Genomic DNA, 19,255 nt, shown 5'->3' on the forward strand with positions numbered 1-19,255 from the left:
TTATATTTACTGTTAAGGATCAGGAGGAACTGTAGTGTGGACTCTTAGTAAGGGAGGCTAACATAATCTTAAAACAACTGTCTGATAGGAGCTATTCAGCCAAAATTTTAAATCATGCCTTCTATAAAGCTAAAAATACAACTAGAGAAAAATAGTAGCCCCTTTAACACTGAGGAAGAGTGGGCCCAAACTAGCAGATTGCTTGTTTGAAAAGTTGGGTCTGGATTCCTCACAACCACACAGCACCTGCAGGGACTGGATATTTAAAAAATAAAACACAGCCTATTTGGGCTTAGAATGTCACCATGGAGGGGAATGATAAAGGGTTCCTGCTTCTTCTGAACTCCCCCCACAACCATTTTCCTTGCTAAAACTATGCTGTGGAAAACTATTCCACTGTTTCACTTGCTACCCATGCAAATACCCACATGGAGCAGCATAAATGGGAAAATAAGTGCCTTCAAGTGCTGTTTTGGCAAGGAAAATGGCAGCGGGAGGTAGGATCCCTCCCCCCCCCATTGAAGTATTCCAAGCTCAAATGAGCTCTGCTTTACTTTTAGTGGCCATTAATAGTCATTTAATAGCCCATCAACAGGCAAATATCTAGTTTGATCCTTTGAAGCCAGGACAGGTGGAGATAGAAGAGAACTTGACGGGGTTCAAAAGTAGAACCAGGATGTATTATAGACGGGGCAAATGCCAAGGGTAAAGCTGAGGCATGGTGGGGGAAACTGGAAGGGTTTGAAATTGTAAAGTTCTGTACCAGTTACTGGTCAGATGATTTTATTGGTCAGACCAATGAAACACTGGCTGGCTGGGCAATTCTTGCTACCATTGTATTAAGCACCATAAAAGTGCTTACCAAGCCTTGTATGAAGCAGTACAGACTGGCCTGTGCATTTTCTACTGTGCCCTTCACTTTAAGCATTTCTGTTCAGAGGCTTGTGGAAATAGATCCATGCCAAAAAGCTTTTAATCGGAAGCAGTTCTTGTTGCTTAAAAATAATGGAATACTACTTTCAACATGATAACACTGAAATATATGCGCAATAACACTGAATAATATGCGCAACTTCCCCCCCCTTAAATTGCCCAAAAAAATACCAGTTTTATTAATGTAAGAAAGCAATTGCATTGCTTCACAGCCATTACATTAGTTGTTCTGAAAAAAGCCCCCAGAGTTAAACATTCCTTCTAAGCACCTTGTTGACCCACTCAAATACTGTGCCCCAGCTAGAATGTACTTTTCCATTGCTTATTCTCCCTCTCTGAAATGCAGATCCTTGGGGTATTAAGAGTCATAAATAATTATAAAGTGATTTAATTTCAGCACTCCAAAATGGACTGCCATGAGTATACTACCAAGGTGGGATTAAATATTGGTAGGTCTGAAATAGATGTGCGATTAAAAAATCCCAGAGTTCTTTAAATCAGAAATGTATTGCAAGGCACTGGTGCTCTCACCAAAGCACCATCATTATAGGGAACACAAGTGCAGATAATTGCTGCATCAGTATAATAGATACTCCTGTATTTCAAGTCCCCTTTCATTATAAATCCATTTGGCTTCTGCTCCAATTGCCAGACTAGTATCAGAATTTATTTCATGTCATCTGTGCCTTTTACTTTTATGTTCCTTTTCTTATAATTTAACATTAATTATATTTCCCATTAAGATACTAGAAAATGCTGCCATTTGAACCGTATGTGTTTTGTAAATGAGAAAATGGATTTTGGCGGCCTCACCTCCTTTGATTCCATTTTGCTTTATTAGTAACCTGTACCATAACTCTCTCCCTTTATGGGTTAATTATTGGTGCTCTGAGCTCATGGAAACAACCTTCTTTCTCACAAAGACAATTTATGTTCAGGTTTTCTTTCCCATTCTAGGGGGCGGGCGGTTTGAAGTCCTATTCTGCCTTACTGTTCATCTCTTTCCTTGCAGCAGCATGGCCTGCAAGCTGGGTTTCACGCAAGGAAAGTCAAACATGAGAACAAAAATGGCTTGTCCCTATTCCCTTTTTATAGCCAGACTAGTCAAAAAGCCCGCTGCAGCTGTCAATGCAGCGGGCGCTAGTGAGGTAGTGGGTGGTTTGGGGGGGGAGACGGCGTGCGGGTGGAGAGGCCGGCTCCACGTGGTATGGACCACCCCGGTGCTCAGAAGGCTGGGCGCACTGGAGGCAAGCCTCTCAAGGCTGTGCTCCATCATGCCACGCAGCCCCCTTGCCTCCCTCCCCCCCAGCATGCAGAAGGCTGGGTGCACTGAAGGCAAGCCTCTCGAGGCTGTGCTCCATCATGCCAGGCAGTCCTTTTGTTTCCCTCCCACCAAGAGCAGAAAGCCGAGCACAGAAGGCAGGCCTCTCAAGGCTTGGCTCCAGCATGCCAGGCAGCCCCCTTGCCTCCCCCCCCCCCCAGCATGCAGAAGGCTGGGTGCACTGAAGGCAAGCCTCTTGAGGCTTGGCTCCGGCGCACCAGGCAGCCTCCTCGCCTCCAGCAGGGGCCTGCCACCACCCAGGCAGGCCCTTCAGCCACCCATCCCCCAGACCAGGCCCCCTGACATTGACCTCCATCCCCAGCAATGTCCAGTGGCCAAATTACATGAATAGAAGCACATATAACTCTACTCTACCATTCCTTACTTTATATGGCCATCTTCAAACAGAAGTGCACCAGAGCTGCTTCCCCACCCGCAGCCTCAAGCCCAGCCAGCTTCTTTGTGCTTGGCAATGGCGGTCCCATGAGTGTCTGTATCCAAGTGGTGGTAAGGCCATTAACACCACTATGGGGCAGTCTAATGGAATCATCTGGAAGGGAAAAGATTCCTTCCCAACTGGATGAATAGACATCTAAGCAGGGCTAACTTACACCGCCATTGGCAGAGATTTAGCAAACGAAGGAGCTTAATAAAATACTACCACCAGCTCTTCCCAACACAATATTTGACAATGATCATAAATAATAAACTAAACCGATAGACCCTAATCATTAAAACTTTCCTTCTGCTATCAATTTACCACCACTGGTTGCACTGCTCATGAATAATACTTTTATTAGGGGCTGGCAGTTTATTTGAACTGATTAATTCTGTCTGCTCTTCATAGGGCTACTTGCCAGCTCACGATAGGGATGGGCACAAATCGAACCATGAACCCAAATTCATCACAAATGTTGTCCTGTTCATGGTTCGCTAATCAAAATCAAAGTCCAGTAGCACCTTTAAGACCAACAAAGATTTATTGAAGGCATGAGCTTTTGAGTGCAAGTACTCTTTGTCAGACTAAGAACTGACCATCATAACTGTAGGAATATATAAGCAAAATATATTCCTACTGTTATGATGGTCAGTTCTTAGTCTGACGAAGAGTACTTGCACTCAAAAGCTCATGCCTTCAATAAATCATTGTTGGTCTTAAAGGTGCTACTGGACTCTGATTTTATCGTGCTACTTCAGACCAACACAGCTACTCATTTGAATCTAATCAAAATTTGTGATTTAAAACACTTTGTGGTGGTTTGTGTTCGCTCATGGAGAGTTCCCTTTAAAACCCTTTCTGTTTCAAGCAAAATCTACAAAAACAGCTGAGCGGCTGGGAGCAACTAGCTCCGTGCCTCGCTCCCTGCCTCAGCTAGCAGCTAGCTCCCTGCCTCCCTCCCTGGCTTTCTTGTGCAGTCCCTTTGAATGGGACTGCACAAGAAAAACCTATAAACAGGCTGCTCCCCACAAGAAAGATGTTTTTCAGGCTTTCTTCAAAGCTCATTTAAGGGGACTATAGTCCCTTTTCAACTGTGTTTGCAGGGCTATGAACCATGAACCAGTTTGGTTTGTGAATGAACCTCCTGGTTCAATTCTTTTTGTGGTTCAGTTCATCTTATAGACACAAACCAACATAAACTGCATTTTTCTGGTTTGCAACCAATCCCTATTCATGCTATCAGGGCTGAACAAAATCTAATAAAATAAATCCCACAGAAACATCCAAGTTCTATTTAAAGGCACAGAATGTCTTATGCTTATCTTAAAAATCTAAATGTGGCCATTATCTTCCATTATCAAAGGTGACAATCTCCAGACCAGCCAGTGTCCCACTGTTCAATCTTCACAGTGTCCTCCGTCCTACAAAAGTCACAATGCTTGGTTCTCCTCTGTCTGCTACTGAAGTGGTTTCAACCAGAAGCATCAACAGGGGCCAACTAGAGGGGTGCTGAACAGGCCCTGCAATAGGTTCAGCCATATTGTAGCAAGAAAAGGAATAGCACTGAGGCTACAGTCCCTGCATACTCAAGTTACAAGGAGCCCCATTCAACTTCTAAGCAAGCATGCACAGGAACTGGCTGCATGTGAGACAAAAAAACCCCTCAATTTATAACAGAAATGGAGGCTTGGGCTGACTGGTGGGATTCAGAGACTTGCCAAAGGCTACCCAATGCTCAACTGCTACCCAGGGAATCCTAGCAGACGAGTTGGCTCCATCAATGTGTGAGTGGAAAGCAAAATATGCTTGGTGAGGTCCCTTTTGTACCAGCAAAGAAGCAAGGGATGCAACAAGACGTGGCACTTAAATACAATTTGTAATGAAACAACAATATGCATATGGAACAATGGAATGTACAGCACATGGTTCTCATTATTTTATTTAACTAGCTTTTGAAATTCTGTCTGAAGAAATACCTTATGTGCACACGGAAAAGATAACAGGGATAAAATCACTTAGCACAAGCAGGTTACAAGGAGTCATTGTAGCACTTCTACCACCACTTGTAAAAATCTTGCATGGGATCCAATCTATGATATTTGAACTGGGCACTTCTCACTTCACAGTTTACTCTCTTGCAGCCCAGCCTCAGTCAGCTTTACTTCCATGTCAGCTGGTCTCGAAAGCAGGAACTTTCTCAGAATAGGATCACATCCTTGCTCACTGAGCTATTGCTTGAAACCAATGAGCCAGCCCTTTGCCTTGTTCTCTCTCTTCCCCTACATGATCCATCTCTGTCCCACCTCTTAATGGGGAAGATCCACCCAGGCAATGTCTGCCCTGTTTCCTGATTCCCCTCCCCCCTTTCCCCCAAAGCCTGATCTTGTTACAAGAGTAGCCATGCTACTCCACAGAAAAATCAGGAATCAGGAGGAAGGAGAAACCACTGGTATCTAGTACAGAATTTCTGCAATATTGCAATCGCTGACTGCAGAATATACAGAATGAGCAAAAATCATTACATTTATTTTAATGAAGTCTTTTTTAATAGAATAAACACCAAAATGTAGAGTTAAGAGACTGTAGTCTTTCAGAAAGCTCTTGTAAATTCATCTTGAAGTGCTAAATAAATTTCAGATGAATGCATCCATAGAATCATGCAGGATCAGCCTCAAGCATCTTGAGTTCTGACAGTCTCCTATCCTATTCTGCCCAGAAGCCTAATGCTACTCACTATGAAAATCCCATGCCACAGTCCCACTTCCGTTTCCTGACTGAGGTCAGTTATTCTATCCACACAGGAAAAATTACTATGAGTGCAAAAGTTAAATTCCCCCACGTTGGTTTACACAGCTTCATCAGAAGCTAAACATTAGATTTATTTTTGGATAAATCCTTTTTTCTGTGCCTTGATATTTTATAAAGGCAAGTAAATCCTTCTCAAACGGACTAGGGTTGTCTGGTTTCAGCTCAGATGTCCTGCCTGCTCCATTCAAAGATCTAGGCAGGAAGACAGGAAGCAAGAGCTGTACTCCCTGCCCTGCCCCTCTACAAGTATCTGCCCCCTTCCCCTCTGCAGTAACAAGAACTCCAGTGTTGTTCCACAGGAAGTACCACAGCTGCATCCTCCCTTTCCATTCTTAAAGAGGCAGGCAAAACCTCTAGGTTGACACCTGGCTATCCTACCACCCTGTCACCTTCTTTTGCTTCTTAGAGACATCATGGTGATCTTCCTGATCTATCCAGAAGAAACAGGTGTGATGAACTGCACTTTAAAAGCTCATAAGTGCTGTGTAAACATGTGAAGGATTCTGAATGGTTAATGCCTCACAGAACCCCAGAACCTTTGAATGACAAGCTGCTCAAAGGGATTTCACTAGATACCTTCAGTTGAGAAGAAAGAGTTGGGAACTAAGTGCTGAAGAGATTTGAGGACTGGGAAAGTTGGCAAAGAGGAGTGAGAGGACTGGCAAAGACTCCCATTCAGGTCAGGAAAAGGAATAAGTCTTCTAGCAAGTGAAGAGATTCCTTGCCCAGTTGAAAGGAAGACAGCTCTAACAAGTGGAGTGATCCCTGGTATACTCAGCGAAGGAATCTGAGTGCTTGGAATCTGAGTCCTTTCCTTCTGAAACCTGAAAAGTCAATTAAACTCAAGAAAGTATATTGGAGTGAAACAAAAGCCTTTCATGTCAAAGATTCCAAGACTTATGTGAAAAGTTTAAAATGCTCAATTGCTGGAATGATATGAACTGTAGTTTGTGAAAACATTGTTATTTCAGAGTTATTGATTTACCTCAGACATCCTACCCTTGATTTCATCTAACCTTTCCCCCACTTTATTGAAAAAAATATTTTATTTTTGAATGTTATAAAGCCTCTCATGTGCCATTTCAGAAGTTTAAGCTAAGAAGGTGATCTTGTCTCTTCCCTCAAGTTCCAGCATAAAAATGCCATAACATGACATGGTGAGACAGCCATAAATCTTTGGGAAAGAAGAAAACAGATAAAGAAGTTGTTCAGTCAGAAAGGAAGAGAAAAACAGAAGGAGGGACATCATTTTATGTGCTCATCATTTATGTGCTCTGCTGTGTATCTTAAGAAGGCCCAGCTTAAGAAAAATGCATCCTAGAAATCTGACACTAAAGACTATTGCAGTCTCTGAAAGTTGCCACAGAAAAATGTTTGCTTTTTTCTTGAGTATATGAAGGAAATGTTAATGAAAATGAAACTGTTCTCATTTTCAGGCTTTGCAGTACACATCATACTTCAGTTTTGCTTCCAGCTTTGTTCCTGCTAAACATTCCTTGAATTTTGCATCCATTTTCTGGTTTTGTGATTCACTGAAAAGGGTCTTCCAATCACCTACTACACCTATAATAAAATAAAATGGGGAGGGGGAGCAGGGAATGGGAAAATTTGACTATAAAGACAGGCTGATAACTACCAAAGCACTTTGTCACTTTATGGTGAACTGGGCACAAAAAAAGATACAACTTTGCTGAACTGGGAGGTAAGAAAGAATCTGAACATAACAAGAAACTCACACGCTCTCTTGACTATTACATCTTGGACTGGCTTGCATATTTTTTTTGTGTTGCAATACCACAAAAGGCAAAGCGATAGAGAAAACCTGTCTTTGTGAGTGTGTTTACACACATGTATGCATATAAGTAGACAAAGAGAAAATTTCAAGGCATAATGGCTTGGTTCAGAGATATCACCTCACCTAGACCTATGAACCTGGCTTATGCTGAATCAGACCACTGGTCCATCAAGGTCAGTCCTCAGACTGGCAGTGGCTCTTCATGGTTTAAGGCCTTTCACATCGCCTATTACCTAGATGCCAAGATCGGAACCTGGAAATTTCTACATGCAAACAGATGCTCTACCACTGAACCATCGCCCCTCTCCAAAGTACAGGTTGGTACCTTATGGACAAGCCCTGGTGAAGATTCATGCTCACTCTCATAGTCCTCTGTCCCCTTCATATGCTACAAGAAAATCATAACTCTCTGGTTTCAACAAATCTCAGGTGGCCATTACACTTATCTCTTATCCCACAAACCAGGATTGTTGGGTCAGTTTTGCAATTTTGAGGTACCAAGCAATTACAAGCCATTATTTACCAGTTCAGATTTAACAGCAAACTACAGTTTGCCCAAAAACTACAAAGTAACTAATCCGCTTATGGTGAAGGAAGGGGAGGGGAAAAATTATCATATGTATGAGTTTGATGTAGCACCAAACCAAGAGCCATTCCGCACAAAGACCAATGTTGCCAAATGTTCACAGAATGCAGAAACGCTATATTAAATAGTGGAATTTCATCATTCCGCATACCTTTATTTTTAGTGGAATATAGAAGTCCCAGTAGCATTTCATTCATTCTCCACATGTTTCCAGTCTCGCTGGAATCGCAACAAAGGAAGCAATTTTTTTCTGTGCTTCTTCCCGCCCCTGGCCGTCAATCAAACAGAACAGCCAATGGGCTGTTGTGTTCATGCTCCCAAAAAGCCCCTTTCCCTTTAAGAACTCTTTTTTTAAAAAACCAAACACACCCGTTACAACGAATATGCGTTCAATCGTTGCATCGGAAAGACCTTTTTGCTGACATAGGAGCTGGTGATTAATTGTTTACATGCTCCTCAAGTTAAAAAAAAATCCCCCCCCCACGGGCGCGATTTGTAGCCAAAATAACGGGCAGTACCAAACAGGGGGATGTTATGCTTGGGAACTTAGGGAGCTTTGTTTTACTTTAAATAACTTCTGTGGAGGGACGTTAGCCAGAGAAGACTTGCTGGTTCGTTGCTTTCGCAGGCCTAAGGGGGAAAAAATGGTGATCGCTTCTCCGGAAGTTCGGGGCAAGAGCGGGGGAGGGACTTTCTTTCTACCGCTACATTGAGAACACACATGTCTTTTGCTGGTTTGTTGAAGCTTGTGCACAGAAGTGTAATGGTTTTTTCAGGGGGAATCCACTTTTCCAGGAGTGTTGCAGGAGTGTTGCAGATTGTGTGCGACATCATGCAGAACATTGAATTTGTAGCATTTAATAAGGTAAGACTTCTGCTATATTTAAGTTGTGCGGAATGGCATCAAGGATTGATATTGTGTATGTATCAAGCTGTAGCATTACATTCCATATAACTTTGTAATTGTGGAAGAGTGTACTCTTCTGTAAGCCACTTTGAGACTCCTTCGGGTAGAGAAAAGTGGCATATAAGAACCAACTCTTCTTCTTACTCACAAGAGCTGCTGCAGAAATACTGAGGAGGGATACCCTCTAAATCAGCGGTCCCCAACCTTTTTGTCATTGAGGACCGCCTCCGGGGGAGAGCCGGCGGACCGGGCACCATGCACGTGTGGCAGCTGCATGCAAACGCGCAAGAACAGTTGTGCCAGCAGGGGTGCTAACCCACATGTGCAGAGTTGTTGCGCAAGCACGTTTGCGCCAGCAGGGGGCGCAAATATGCATGCATGGCAGCTCCGCGCATGCACGTTTGCATCTGGTGGCTGCACCTGCCTCTTCCCCACTCCCCTCGCAGCGAGAAGCTAGCCGGGCGGTGGTGAAGTGGCTGCTTCGGCAGCTGCTTCGGTGGCCGCTTTGCTTGCGGCCTGGTGAGCTTCTCACTGCATGGGGGGGAGAGACAGGGGCTGTTGCCGGCGGCCTGGTACCAAGGCCTTTGCGGCCCGGTACCAGGCTGCAGACCAGGGGTTAACGACCCCCGCTCTAAATCACTGGTCCCCAACCTTTTTATCACTGGGGACCGGTCAACGCTTGACAATTTTACTGAGGCTCGGGGGGAGGGATCTTTTGCCAAGAGACATTGCCACTGCCTGAGTCCCTGCTCCGCCGGAAAGCACCAAAGATGAGCTGGCGGCAGAGTGCCAGGGCAGCCCCCGAGGCAGCAGCCGGGGAGGAGGACAAGTAAGAGCCGCGGCCCGGTACTGATTGATCCACGGACTGGTACTGGTCCCAGGACCGGGGGTTGGGGACAGCTGCTCTAAATAATCTCATCTTTTCTTTTAAAAGCATTAAATTAATTAAAACAGATGAAAACATAGAACTGTTAACACGTTGCCTAGGAAATATATCCTGAAGGATGAACAAGAGAAATAACCTTTATGGAGATGGACAAGAACTGACTAAAAATCTTTTTCCTATAGATAGGATATGTATAATCATAAGAAAATGGAACAATGGCATTTTTACATGGATTATCTTGCTAGATGAGAAGCGAAGGAGATACCTGGGACTGCGGGAGGATGAGGGATGGGGATATATTGTAATCAAACAGTGTTTTTCTTTTCTGTATACCTTTATATCTTAAAAATAAATTTTAAAAAATAATAAGAAAATGAAAGATTGCTCATAATTTGATGCTACAAATCATATAGGGGGAGAAACATTATTACTCATTGTTTTTTTTTAAAGTGTACCTTTCCGGAAGAGAAGTGGACCAGCTGCACCATGTGTCTCCTTTGATTTCTCCCTGACCACTTGGAAGGAAGCCCTGTCTGCAATAGACTGACTTTGCTCCATGGTAGGAGCAAAACAAAAAAACTCAGCAATCTGCTTCACTCCATTAAGCAAGTCCTGAAAGCAATATAGTGGCACACTTATTTAATTTCTAAAATTTTTATGCTGCCTTTCTGCCCTATCAGGGTCCATAAGGCAGGAGACATAAAAAATGTTAAAACATCAAAATGTTTGAGCAATGAAGATACAGGTAAAATATAAAAATAAATTTAAAAGACATATCAAGGTAGCAAGTGTAATTCATTTCCCATTGTAAACCAGACTAGTAGATTGTGCCCTAACAATGGATTCCGAGCACAAAGTTGTGCTCACTGCTGATCTGCCTTTTTTTGGCCCAACAAAAGACATCTATATTATATATAGGGACTAACTACATAATTTAGGGGCACAGGTTCACACTACTGACTCTCAATCACAGGTGCCCTTACAAAGTCCTCAACTGGGAATTCAATTCCCCAAGGTTGCCGTCTCTATTCAGATTGATGATGCAGTACACTGAGATGGGACGTATGCCTTCCATCTGCACCATTTTCATGTCTGAAAAGAGCCTTGTAACGCTACTTTAAAAATACAGTTGTCAGAGCTCTAATAACTGGGCTTGCTCTTCTTGTTTTTAAAATCTAGTTTGTCATACTAATCTCAAATTTATTTATTCACTGATTTCCTGTCACAGCACAGCCAAAAAGCATTTTTTGTGATGGCATCCCACTTATGGTACATGCCTCCCCTCTTTTTTTTCCCTGGCAGCTATTCTGTCGAGTTTTAGGAGCCAAATTAAATTCATTTACTTATTCCATATTTTAGTGAACAATTATTTGGGGGGGGGGGGTTTCATTGTAGCTATTACTATTTAGCAGGCTGTTTTTACTGGCTATATCATGTTTTGATATTTTATTGCTTCTATTGTTTCATTGGAAGCCTCCCTGGAAAATATTTTAACTGTAAAGATGAGAAAACTGTGTATATTGAGCCAATCAAATTAGGAGAGCCCTAACTCAATATAAGTTCTACCTACTTCTTTTTACTTAATCCCTGTGAGTACAGGTATCCCTGTGCCATTAGAAAGTAAGTAAGTAAGTAGTCCCTGTACCATTCAAAAGTAAGATATCCCTTGCTATTAACTATGAATGAGCCCACCTCTTTTAAGTCTTCATACGTCAGCAGCAAAACATTTTCATCATCTATATGTTTGTTCCAGGCAACTGCATGGTCAAAATAAGATCCCCAGGCAACTGCAGATCAAAGACAGTGTATCAAAATTACCTTATTACTACTAGAAGATGCCACAAGCGTAACAGCAGGCTCTTTCTAAAAATGTTTTGTTGAGTGGGCACTCTGTTCTTTCATAGCCCACAGGAGTCACAGACAGGGAAGTGAGCAAGTGATTATTCTCAAGGAAAATCATAAAGTGTAATCCTAGGCAGGGTTACTTCAATCTAAACCCATCGTTTCAAAGGACTCAGACTTAAATAACTGTGGCCAGGATTGCACTGGGAATGTCTTTCTAATTTTCTTCTGCTCAAGATGTGAGATGAGCTTTTGAAGAAAACATTCTGTACATTCACAGTTCAACCTCATTGGAGACAACAGATTTTTTAGAGTATTGAAGGTGGTACAATAAATTCATCATGGTGTGCACTCTCATCCCACTCTTTCTTTGGCAAACAGGTTTTGCAGGGCTTTATAGTGGTTCAAAAATCTGTTTGATCAAATCTAACAATACAATAAGAGGAATACCAGATACTCTAATACCTCTAATATAGAATTTTCAACTCTCTTCAAATCTAAAACTTTTCCAGCTAGATTTACCAATCAAGGCACAATGACTGAAGGGCTACAGATGTCTCCCTTTCAGAACACGCCTTCCCCCACCCCCTTGCAAGACAAATCATAGCTGCTACATAACCCAACTCTCCCCCTGCTAACAGGAACAAATCTCAGCTCAGATTGGTAATGTTATAATTCAGTTATCCTATTAAATTTTTCCTGAGATGTTTAAACTCCCAAATCCGTGCAAGAGTAGCAAAGAGTACCTGTCCCATTCATAAATTCTGAAAAGAACTCCTCCCAAGTGTTATAACTTGGAACACTTGGAGCATTGTTGTGAAAATGGAAAAATGATGCAGCTGCATCTTTAGGATTTCGAAACACCACCAGTATCTGGAATGAGATAAATAGGACAACAGTTTTTTACTTGTCTGACTCAGTCTACATGAACAGTCTACTACAGGTATCTTATAATACGTCAGATACAGCTAGAAGCAATAGATTCTTGTGTCACAGAAGCAGATTGAAATGGTAGTCATGGTTAAGTCTATGGGACTCCTAAAAAAACAGAATCTTGAGTACCCTTTTTTGGTCTTGCTTCCCTTGAAAACATAGAGAGCAGATGAGCAGATACTTTCCACACAAAATGTGGTATTATTTTTTTTTTTTGCCATGGCTGTTAGTCTCATGGGACACCCCAGCTAGATTCTTTGGACAGTGATTAGAGATATTGTTGTACATTGACAGCCAAGAAACTTCCTGGAGAGATAATCTCAGCCTAACCTACAAAGTTATTGTGAAGAAGAGGGAATTAAAAAGAGATAGAAATCTATGCATTGTGCCATGGGGGGTGGGGTATGGCTTGACACCAAACTGGAATCTGGTAGACCCTGGTTCAGAGCCCCAATCTGCCACAGAAGTTTGCTGAGTGACTTTGGGCCAATTATACATTCTTACCCTAACATACCTCATAGGTTTGTTGTGAAGATAAAATGAAGAATCAATATTGTAAGTCACCTCAGGTCCCCATTGGGGAGAAAAATGGAGCATACATGAAATAAGCATGCATCTGGCTTCCTGTTAGGCATGGACTCATCCATTCAATATTAGGAAAATGATGCTACTGCCTTTGTGCAGGAGAAGAATTTGTCATTGTCCTGAATATCTGGAACAAATGTCTTTCAATATTAAGAAGATATGTGTGTATTTGAATAGATGGAATGAGATTCAGGAATTAGTTCCCCTCCTTTGAGAACTATGTGCTTAAAAAGGTATCATTTTGTACTATAATACTTCTCGGAACATGCCACAAGGAATTCTTGACTGGCTTGTGGACTTTGCAGAATCTACTCCTATAAAGAAATGTATGTTTCCCCCTCTGAATGTGACAGATCCAATTCATAGCTTAAAGGTCCCCTGCCACTTAACCATTTGGGTTGTATTACCATTAACGGCCACTGCCAGAAACATGACAAGACACTCCCATGGTTCCCAAGCACCATGTGGTACCCCTTAATGGGTGAAAGTAACTTAAATTTCTTGCAGCACTTTCAAATAAGAGAATTGAAAGGATCAATTCAGCCATTCTTTTACTCCATATCAGACCACACCCACTTACCTGTCCCCAAGGATATAAATCAATGCTGTAAATACCTCCTGATAAATTCTGTAAATGAATGTTATCTATCACGTACCTTGGCTTTATTTTTAAAGATGGATTTAGGAAGATGGTTGTAATTGAGGTGTGTGGCCACAATCCTTGGAGATGGAAACTGTTTAATCCTCTTTTTAGAAACAGAAAATAACAAAATTGTACATGCATAACAGTAATTGGCTTTGTGTTCACATACAGCATTGATATACTAATCCAATCCTTATCCTTGATCTGGAAATTTCAACTAGTATGGGATGCAGCAGGCATGGTTCTTACAGGAACACCTTGGAGGGACACACCACACATGATAGCCACACACCAACTGGCTACCAGCTGACTACCAGATCAGGCTTAAGGTTCTGGTAATCACCTTCCAGGCCATATGCAGTCTGGGTCCTGAGTATTTGAGTAACCACCTCTCTACCTATGCCCCCAAAGAGCACTATGTTCCATCAATACAAACAAATTGATGATCCCAGATGAGCTAGAGCAATTCCACAGGACTTGCAAAAGGGAGCTCTTCCACCAGGCTTTCGATCAAGTCAAGTGAACAACCTACCAACCAGAACCCAGAGGCCCCCTCCCACCATCAACTGTACCCACAGAAGAAAAAACAGTATTACAGTGCAGTAAAAAACTGACTTCTTGAATGCTGAATGTTAAATTATAAACTTCTTAATTCCAGTACAAGTTCCCATTGTTAAAAATGTTACATATCTAAGACAAGGTGTTTATTTACGAAATTTTCCAATGTAAACCGCCCTGAGCTGCAAGGGGGTGGTATATAAAAATAAATAAACAAATAAATACGTGCCATTTTAAATCCATAAGAATCTTTTTAAAAACTAGTGATCCACCAAGCTGAATGTGAATATCCCAGCTTTCAGATAATTAATAACTACTCTGTATCAGCAATCCAAAGAGCCTCTTGTGGCGCAGAGTGGTAAGGCAGCAGACATGCAGTCTGAAAGCTCTGCCCATGAGGCTGGTAGTTCAATCCCAGCAGCTGGCTCAAGGTTGACTCAGCCTTCCATCCTTTCGAGGTTGGTAAAATGAGTACCCAGCTTGCTGGGGGGTAAACAGTAATGACTGGGGAAGGCACTGGCAAACCACCCCGTATTGAGTCTGCCATGAAAACACTAGAGGGCGTCACTCCAAGGGTCAGACATGACTCGGTGCTTGCACAGGGGATACCTTTACCTTTACCTTTATCAGCAATCCAGGACAAGCCACCAAGCCAGGGCAGTTTGTGAGCCCTCAGTGGGCTGCTATAAAGGACTGGTCAAGCCAGATGGACCTGCTCCAGAAATGCTGTCCTTCATTCCATTGACCTCCTGTAGGCATAGGAAGTGTCTGACCTGGAGTGGTGGGGGATTCTGCAACATACCAACCTGAAACTTTTCAGGATCTCCACATTCAATGAAAGGCAATTCTGCATTCTCATGCTTAGTTTGCAAAGTTGTGACAATCAGATCATTCACAATTTGAATCAGCCAATTAATACCTAGAACAAAAAAGAATTTTAAGAAATCATATACTCCTTGGGCAAAGTAAATTGTACCTGGATATGTTGGAACAGAAATGTTGCCAAGCTCCACCAGAGCCTTTCAGTTTAATAGATTTACCATAGGCTGTGCTGATAACCTGAGTATGTGGACAGGACTGCTCAACAAATGTAATGAGGATGTCAGCACTGGGTGGTTTCAATTTTAAAACAATGGGGAAACCTTGGTTTCCACAGAAGCTCTATGTACATTTCAAAACACTTAAGGAAGTGATGGGCCATATTATCATATTATTCAGGGTGAGCCACAACAATGATGGCTATCAAAGCAATCTATTTTAAAATATTGCAAAAATAATAGCTTAAATGACAAATAAATATTGCCACTTTCTCACCATACTAGTAATGGAAGTGAGCAAAGAAGAGCTGGTATGGTATTCAAGCAGAAACCGTAGAGATTATACAGGAAATATTATCATGCACACACCAATACTTTTATCTTGGAATGGTGGCAAGTCTGGTGGGCCACAAGATGCCAAGGCTAAAGCCTCTATGGAAATTTAGGAATCCAGTTCCTTATGTGGAAATAATTAGAAGACCTTCTAATGTCCTATATTTTTTTCTTTAAAGAAGGGTCACAAGAGTGTGATAACAAGGAATGGAGCTATAGCACCAAAGTCAAGCATACACGCAGGAGAATTTTTCTTCTTCCTCTGCTGCACTTAATCATGTTTATGCTGGCTCGTATCTCAGGGAAAAATCATGTTAATTCTGAGCGATTCATAACAATAGAGTTAAACTAGATTTCAAATCAATTATCAACAAATGACAATATTTCAGTTTAAACACTGGCACCTCTAAAGCATGTTTTAACATATGAATATTACATTGGCAGGATCCCTTATCCTAGAATATATTACATTTTTAAGTTGGTCTTATATGGCTACTTGTAATACTGAACAATTTACCGTCATTCCCAGAAAGGCAATTTTTAAAATTATTATTATTGATAGTATTATTTGTATAGTCAGATTCCATTCATAAAGAGGCTAAAGATAAGAATCAATTATGTTTTATTGAGTGTAAACTGCCACAAGCCGGCTGTGCTGGGAGTGGCAGTATAAAAATGGAATAAACAAACAAACAAACAAGTACTATTATTATTTCTGTGCATGAGTCCAAACTTAATTTGAAAGTGTATCAAAACTATGTAATAAATTATTTATTTGCAACAGCTTGTTTTCCCCCCCTGCCAGCTTCACTGCACAAACTTCCTTAACACACTTTTATTTAAAGTGTCACAAGGGTCATTACTACCTAGACAATTCCCCATTGATTGTTCCTTTAAGCAATCATATAACATTTCATTCTATATTAAAACGATTTACCATGGATCACTGCTTGATCTTTTCAATACCTTCTCCACCGCTGGGTTCAATTAATGTTCACTAGTTATCATGGCTGTAGAGGTGGTTTAGAACAGAGGGGTTCACCAACTGAACCAGAAACAATACACCTACTGGTGTTATACCTTTATAAGCCATTGAAACTGACATAATAGACAGTTTAACTGCCATACCATTTCAATAATCCTATTTTAACAACTTCACTTAGTTAACATTAAACTTGGCACTTTGCTACTTCTTTTTTATCACATCATTGCTGGAGGAATCTAGGAAATAACTTAAGGTTGTATTCACCACATTTGGGATAAGACACCAGCACCAAATCATCTTTTCTGGCTTCAAAACCCTCCAGGGCTTGGAATGTTTCCACGCTGCAGACAGTTGTGGGGTACAAAGTCCCTTGATGGCAAAACAGAAGCTCCTTGAGGTTAAGGCCTTTGGATTTTTCCAAGGCCTTTTCTATTTCGTCTACAAACGTTTTCTGAGTCATGCTTGCTTCCTCTGTTGTGAGATACAGCAGTTTTGTTAAGACAAGTGCCTTTAAAAGGGTATTTTGAGGGGTGGAGTAATGAATCTTAGTACCAGGCTTTTGTATTTTATTACTTTAACAATAAAGCCATACAGCTCAATTTCATTGTCTCCTCCCATTCTATTGTCCTACGGAGAAAACTGAACTGCTTCTCTATCCCTAAGAATTGAAAAGAGGGTTTATGCTTTGCAAGCTATCCACACTAAAGCTAGGCAACGTTGCCATGACAGTTTGAAAAGTCAAAGAGATACAAAGAAGAAATTGCTTGGTTGATATAGCAAACAAAATATTATATACTGAGTTACATAACTATTAAAGGAGGAAGTTTCTCATGCAGTGATCAGTGGCTTCATAACAGGCTTTGGCAGCTAGTCGTATGTTTAATACACTTTTCCATCTCAAGATTACCTTGTATTAATGCAAAAGGAAACTCTATGTTTCAGCACAAAAGTCTTACATAACCGTTCAACTATGGAAAGTGTGGTACAAGTTACATCTTGCCAGCCACTTTGAGGGAGGCCGTACTTATTGATTTTATATTTATTATTTATGTATTTATTCGACTTATAGCCCGCCACTCCCACAAGGCTTGTGGCACAACAATAAAACCCCCATAAAACCCCCTAATACAATAAAATCTTAAAAACCCAAACAGCTCAACCTAACCCAACCAATCCAAGCAGCAGTGACATTATACCACCCAGGTCATAACCCAAGTAGGGAATAAGAATCACCATAATCATAATACTAAGAGGAAAGGGGGGGGGTCCAATCTATTATGGAGGCGCCAGCCTCAACTGAAAGCCTGGCAGAAGAGCTCCATTTTGCAGGCCATGCGGAAAGCTGGTAAATCCCGCAGGGCCTGCAGCTCTTCCAGGAGCTCATTCCACTAGGCAGAAGCCAGGACCGAAAAGGCTCTGGCCCTGGTTGAGGCCAGACGCACTTCCCAAGGGCCGGGAATGACCAACAAATTTGTACACGTAGAGCACAAGGCACAGGGTGCAAGGTGGTCCCTCAAGTATGTGGGTCCCAGACCGCGGAGGGCTTTGAAGATTAAAACCAAAACCTTGAATCTAATCCGGCCAGCAATTGGCAGCCAATGCAGCTGCCTCAGCACAGGCTGGATATGGGCCCTCCAAGATGTCCCAGTGAGGACCCTAGCAGCTGCGTTTTGCACCAGCTGCAGTTTCCGGATCAAGGACAAGGGTAGGCCCACGTAGAGCCTCATTTAAACCCATGATGTAGCTAAAATAGGGTTGCCAGGATCCTCCCCCCCCCCCCCCGCACCACTGGGGTGAGATGGGGGTGTGGGGTTGACAGATCCAGGTTGGGGAACTCCTGAAGATTTGGGAGTGAAGTGTGGGAAGCAGAGGCTCTTCAGTGGGGCACAATGCCATAGTCCCTCCTCCAGAGCAGGCTTTCTCAATCAGTTTCATGAAACCCTGTGGTTTCTTGACAGCCCTGGGTGAGTTTCCAAAATGTGTGGGACTGAATTAGTTTTTTACAGATTTTTAAAAATTGTTAAATATATACCAGTTAATATGACCGCATATGGTCATGTTGACCCCTCTCCCAAATGGCTAATGAGGGGCCTGGAGGTGGTGGGAAGGGCCCCAGGGGGGCATGTACACAGCCATGTTTCCCAGCCATATTCTCTATGATTGAGCCCCTTCTCAAAGCCTGAAGGTTGTTTCAGGGGTTTCTCAATAATAATAATAATAATAAAAAGTTGAGAGAGCATCCCCAGAGCATCTCTTTTCTGCAGAACTGATCCCTGTAGTCTGGAGACCAGCTGTAATTCTGGGGGATCCCCGGGCCCCACTTGGAGGCTGCTATCCTTAACCTAAAACTATCCACTGTAAACTAGTGTTTCCACTTATGGCTCCATCATTCTGGATCGACACACAAGAAATTGCATTGCAGCGCTGTTTCCAGTGGCACTTTATGCGCTACGAGAAACTCACACGCACGTCCACCTGTGTCGAGCATTAAGCCGTAAAGTGGTACACGGCTGCGAATCGTGGAGGCCAACAAAGTCCTCTTGCGGTCACGCCCTCCGCACGTAACAGGAGTCGCTGGCGAGCCCGATTCCCACCCCCATCCCCCTCATTTCGCGCTTGCTCAGACACTTCTCCGTGCGTTGCGCACGCGCCACTCTCCTCGTC

The 19,255-nt window shown here is 42.3% G+C and overlaps 1 protein-coding gene across 2 annotated transcripts; it reads right to left on the reverse strand.

Moving 5' to 3' along the window:
• Window positions 1-3,452: 3,452 nt before the first annotated feature.
• Window positions 3,453-19,207, reverse strand: LOC143840558 (sulfotransferase 6B1-like). Of its 2 annotated transcripts, none has more exons than XM_077344177.1 (7): window positions 19,055-19,207; window positions 15,043-15,155; window positions 13,692-13,781; window positions 12,264-12,390; window positions 11,368-11,462; window positions 10,131-10,287; window positions 3,453-7,064 (listed from the first exon to the last, which is right to left on the reverse strand). In XM_077344177.1, the coding sequence occupies exons 1-7, from the start codon at window positions 19,077-19,079 to the stop codon at window positions 6,934-6,936; spliced, it is 738 nt and encodes a 245-aa protein (XP_077200292.1). In that variant the 5' UTR covers window positions 19,080-19,207; the 3' UTR covers window positions 3,453-6,933. The 2 variants fall into 2 exon arrangements, with proteins under 2 accessions (XP_077200292.1, XP_077200287.1); XM_077344172.1 differs by lacking the exon at window positions 19,055-19,207 and adding an exon at window positions 16,856-17,401.
• Between the last annotated feature and the right edge of the window lie 48 nt (window positions 19,208-19,255).

This window comes from Paroedura picta, chromosome 1 (assembly GCF_049243985.1).
Source record: "Paroedura picta isolate Pp20150507F chromosome 1, Ppicta_v3.0, whole genome shotgun sequence".
Lineage (NCBI taxonomy): Eukaryota > Metazoa > Chordata > Lepidosauria > Squamata > Gekkonidae > Paroedura > Paroedura picta.

Excerpts from the sequence above, each read along its gene's own strand:
- LOC143840558 (XM_077344172.1), bottom strand. The coding sequence starts at position 17,051 with ATGACTCAGAAAACGTTTGTAGACGAAATAGAAAAGGCCTTGGAAAAA. Across the intron at positions 10,288-11,367 it reads CGTATGAAGACTTAAAAGAG|GACTTGCTTAATGGAGTGAA; the intron begins GTGGGCTCATTC and ends TATTGCTTTCAG. Across the intron at positions 7,065-10,130 it reads TCCACTTCTCTTCCGGAAAG|GTGTAGTAGGTGATTGGAAG; the intron begins GTACACTTTAAA and ends ATTTTATTATAG.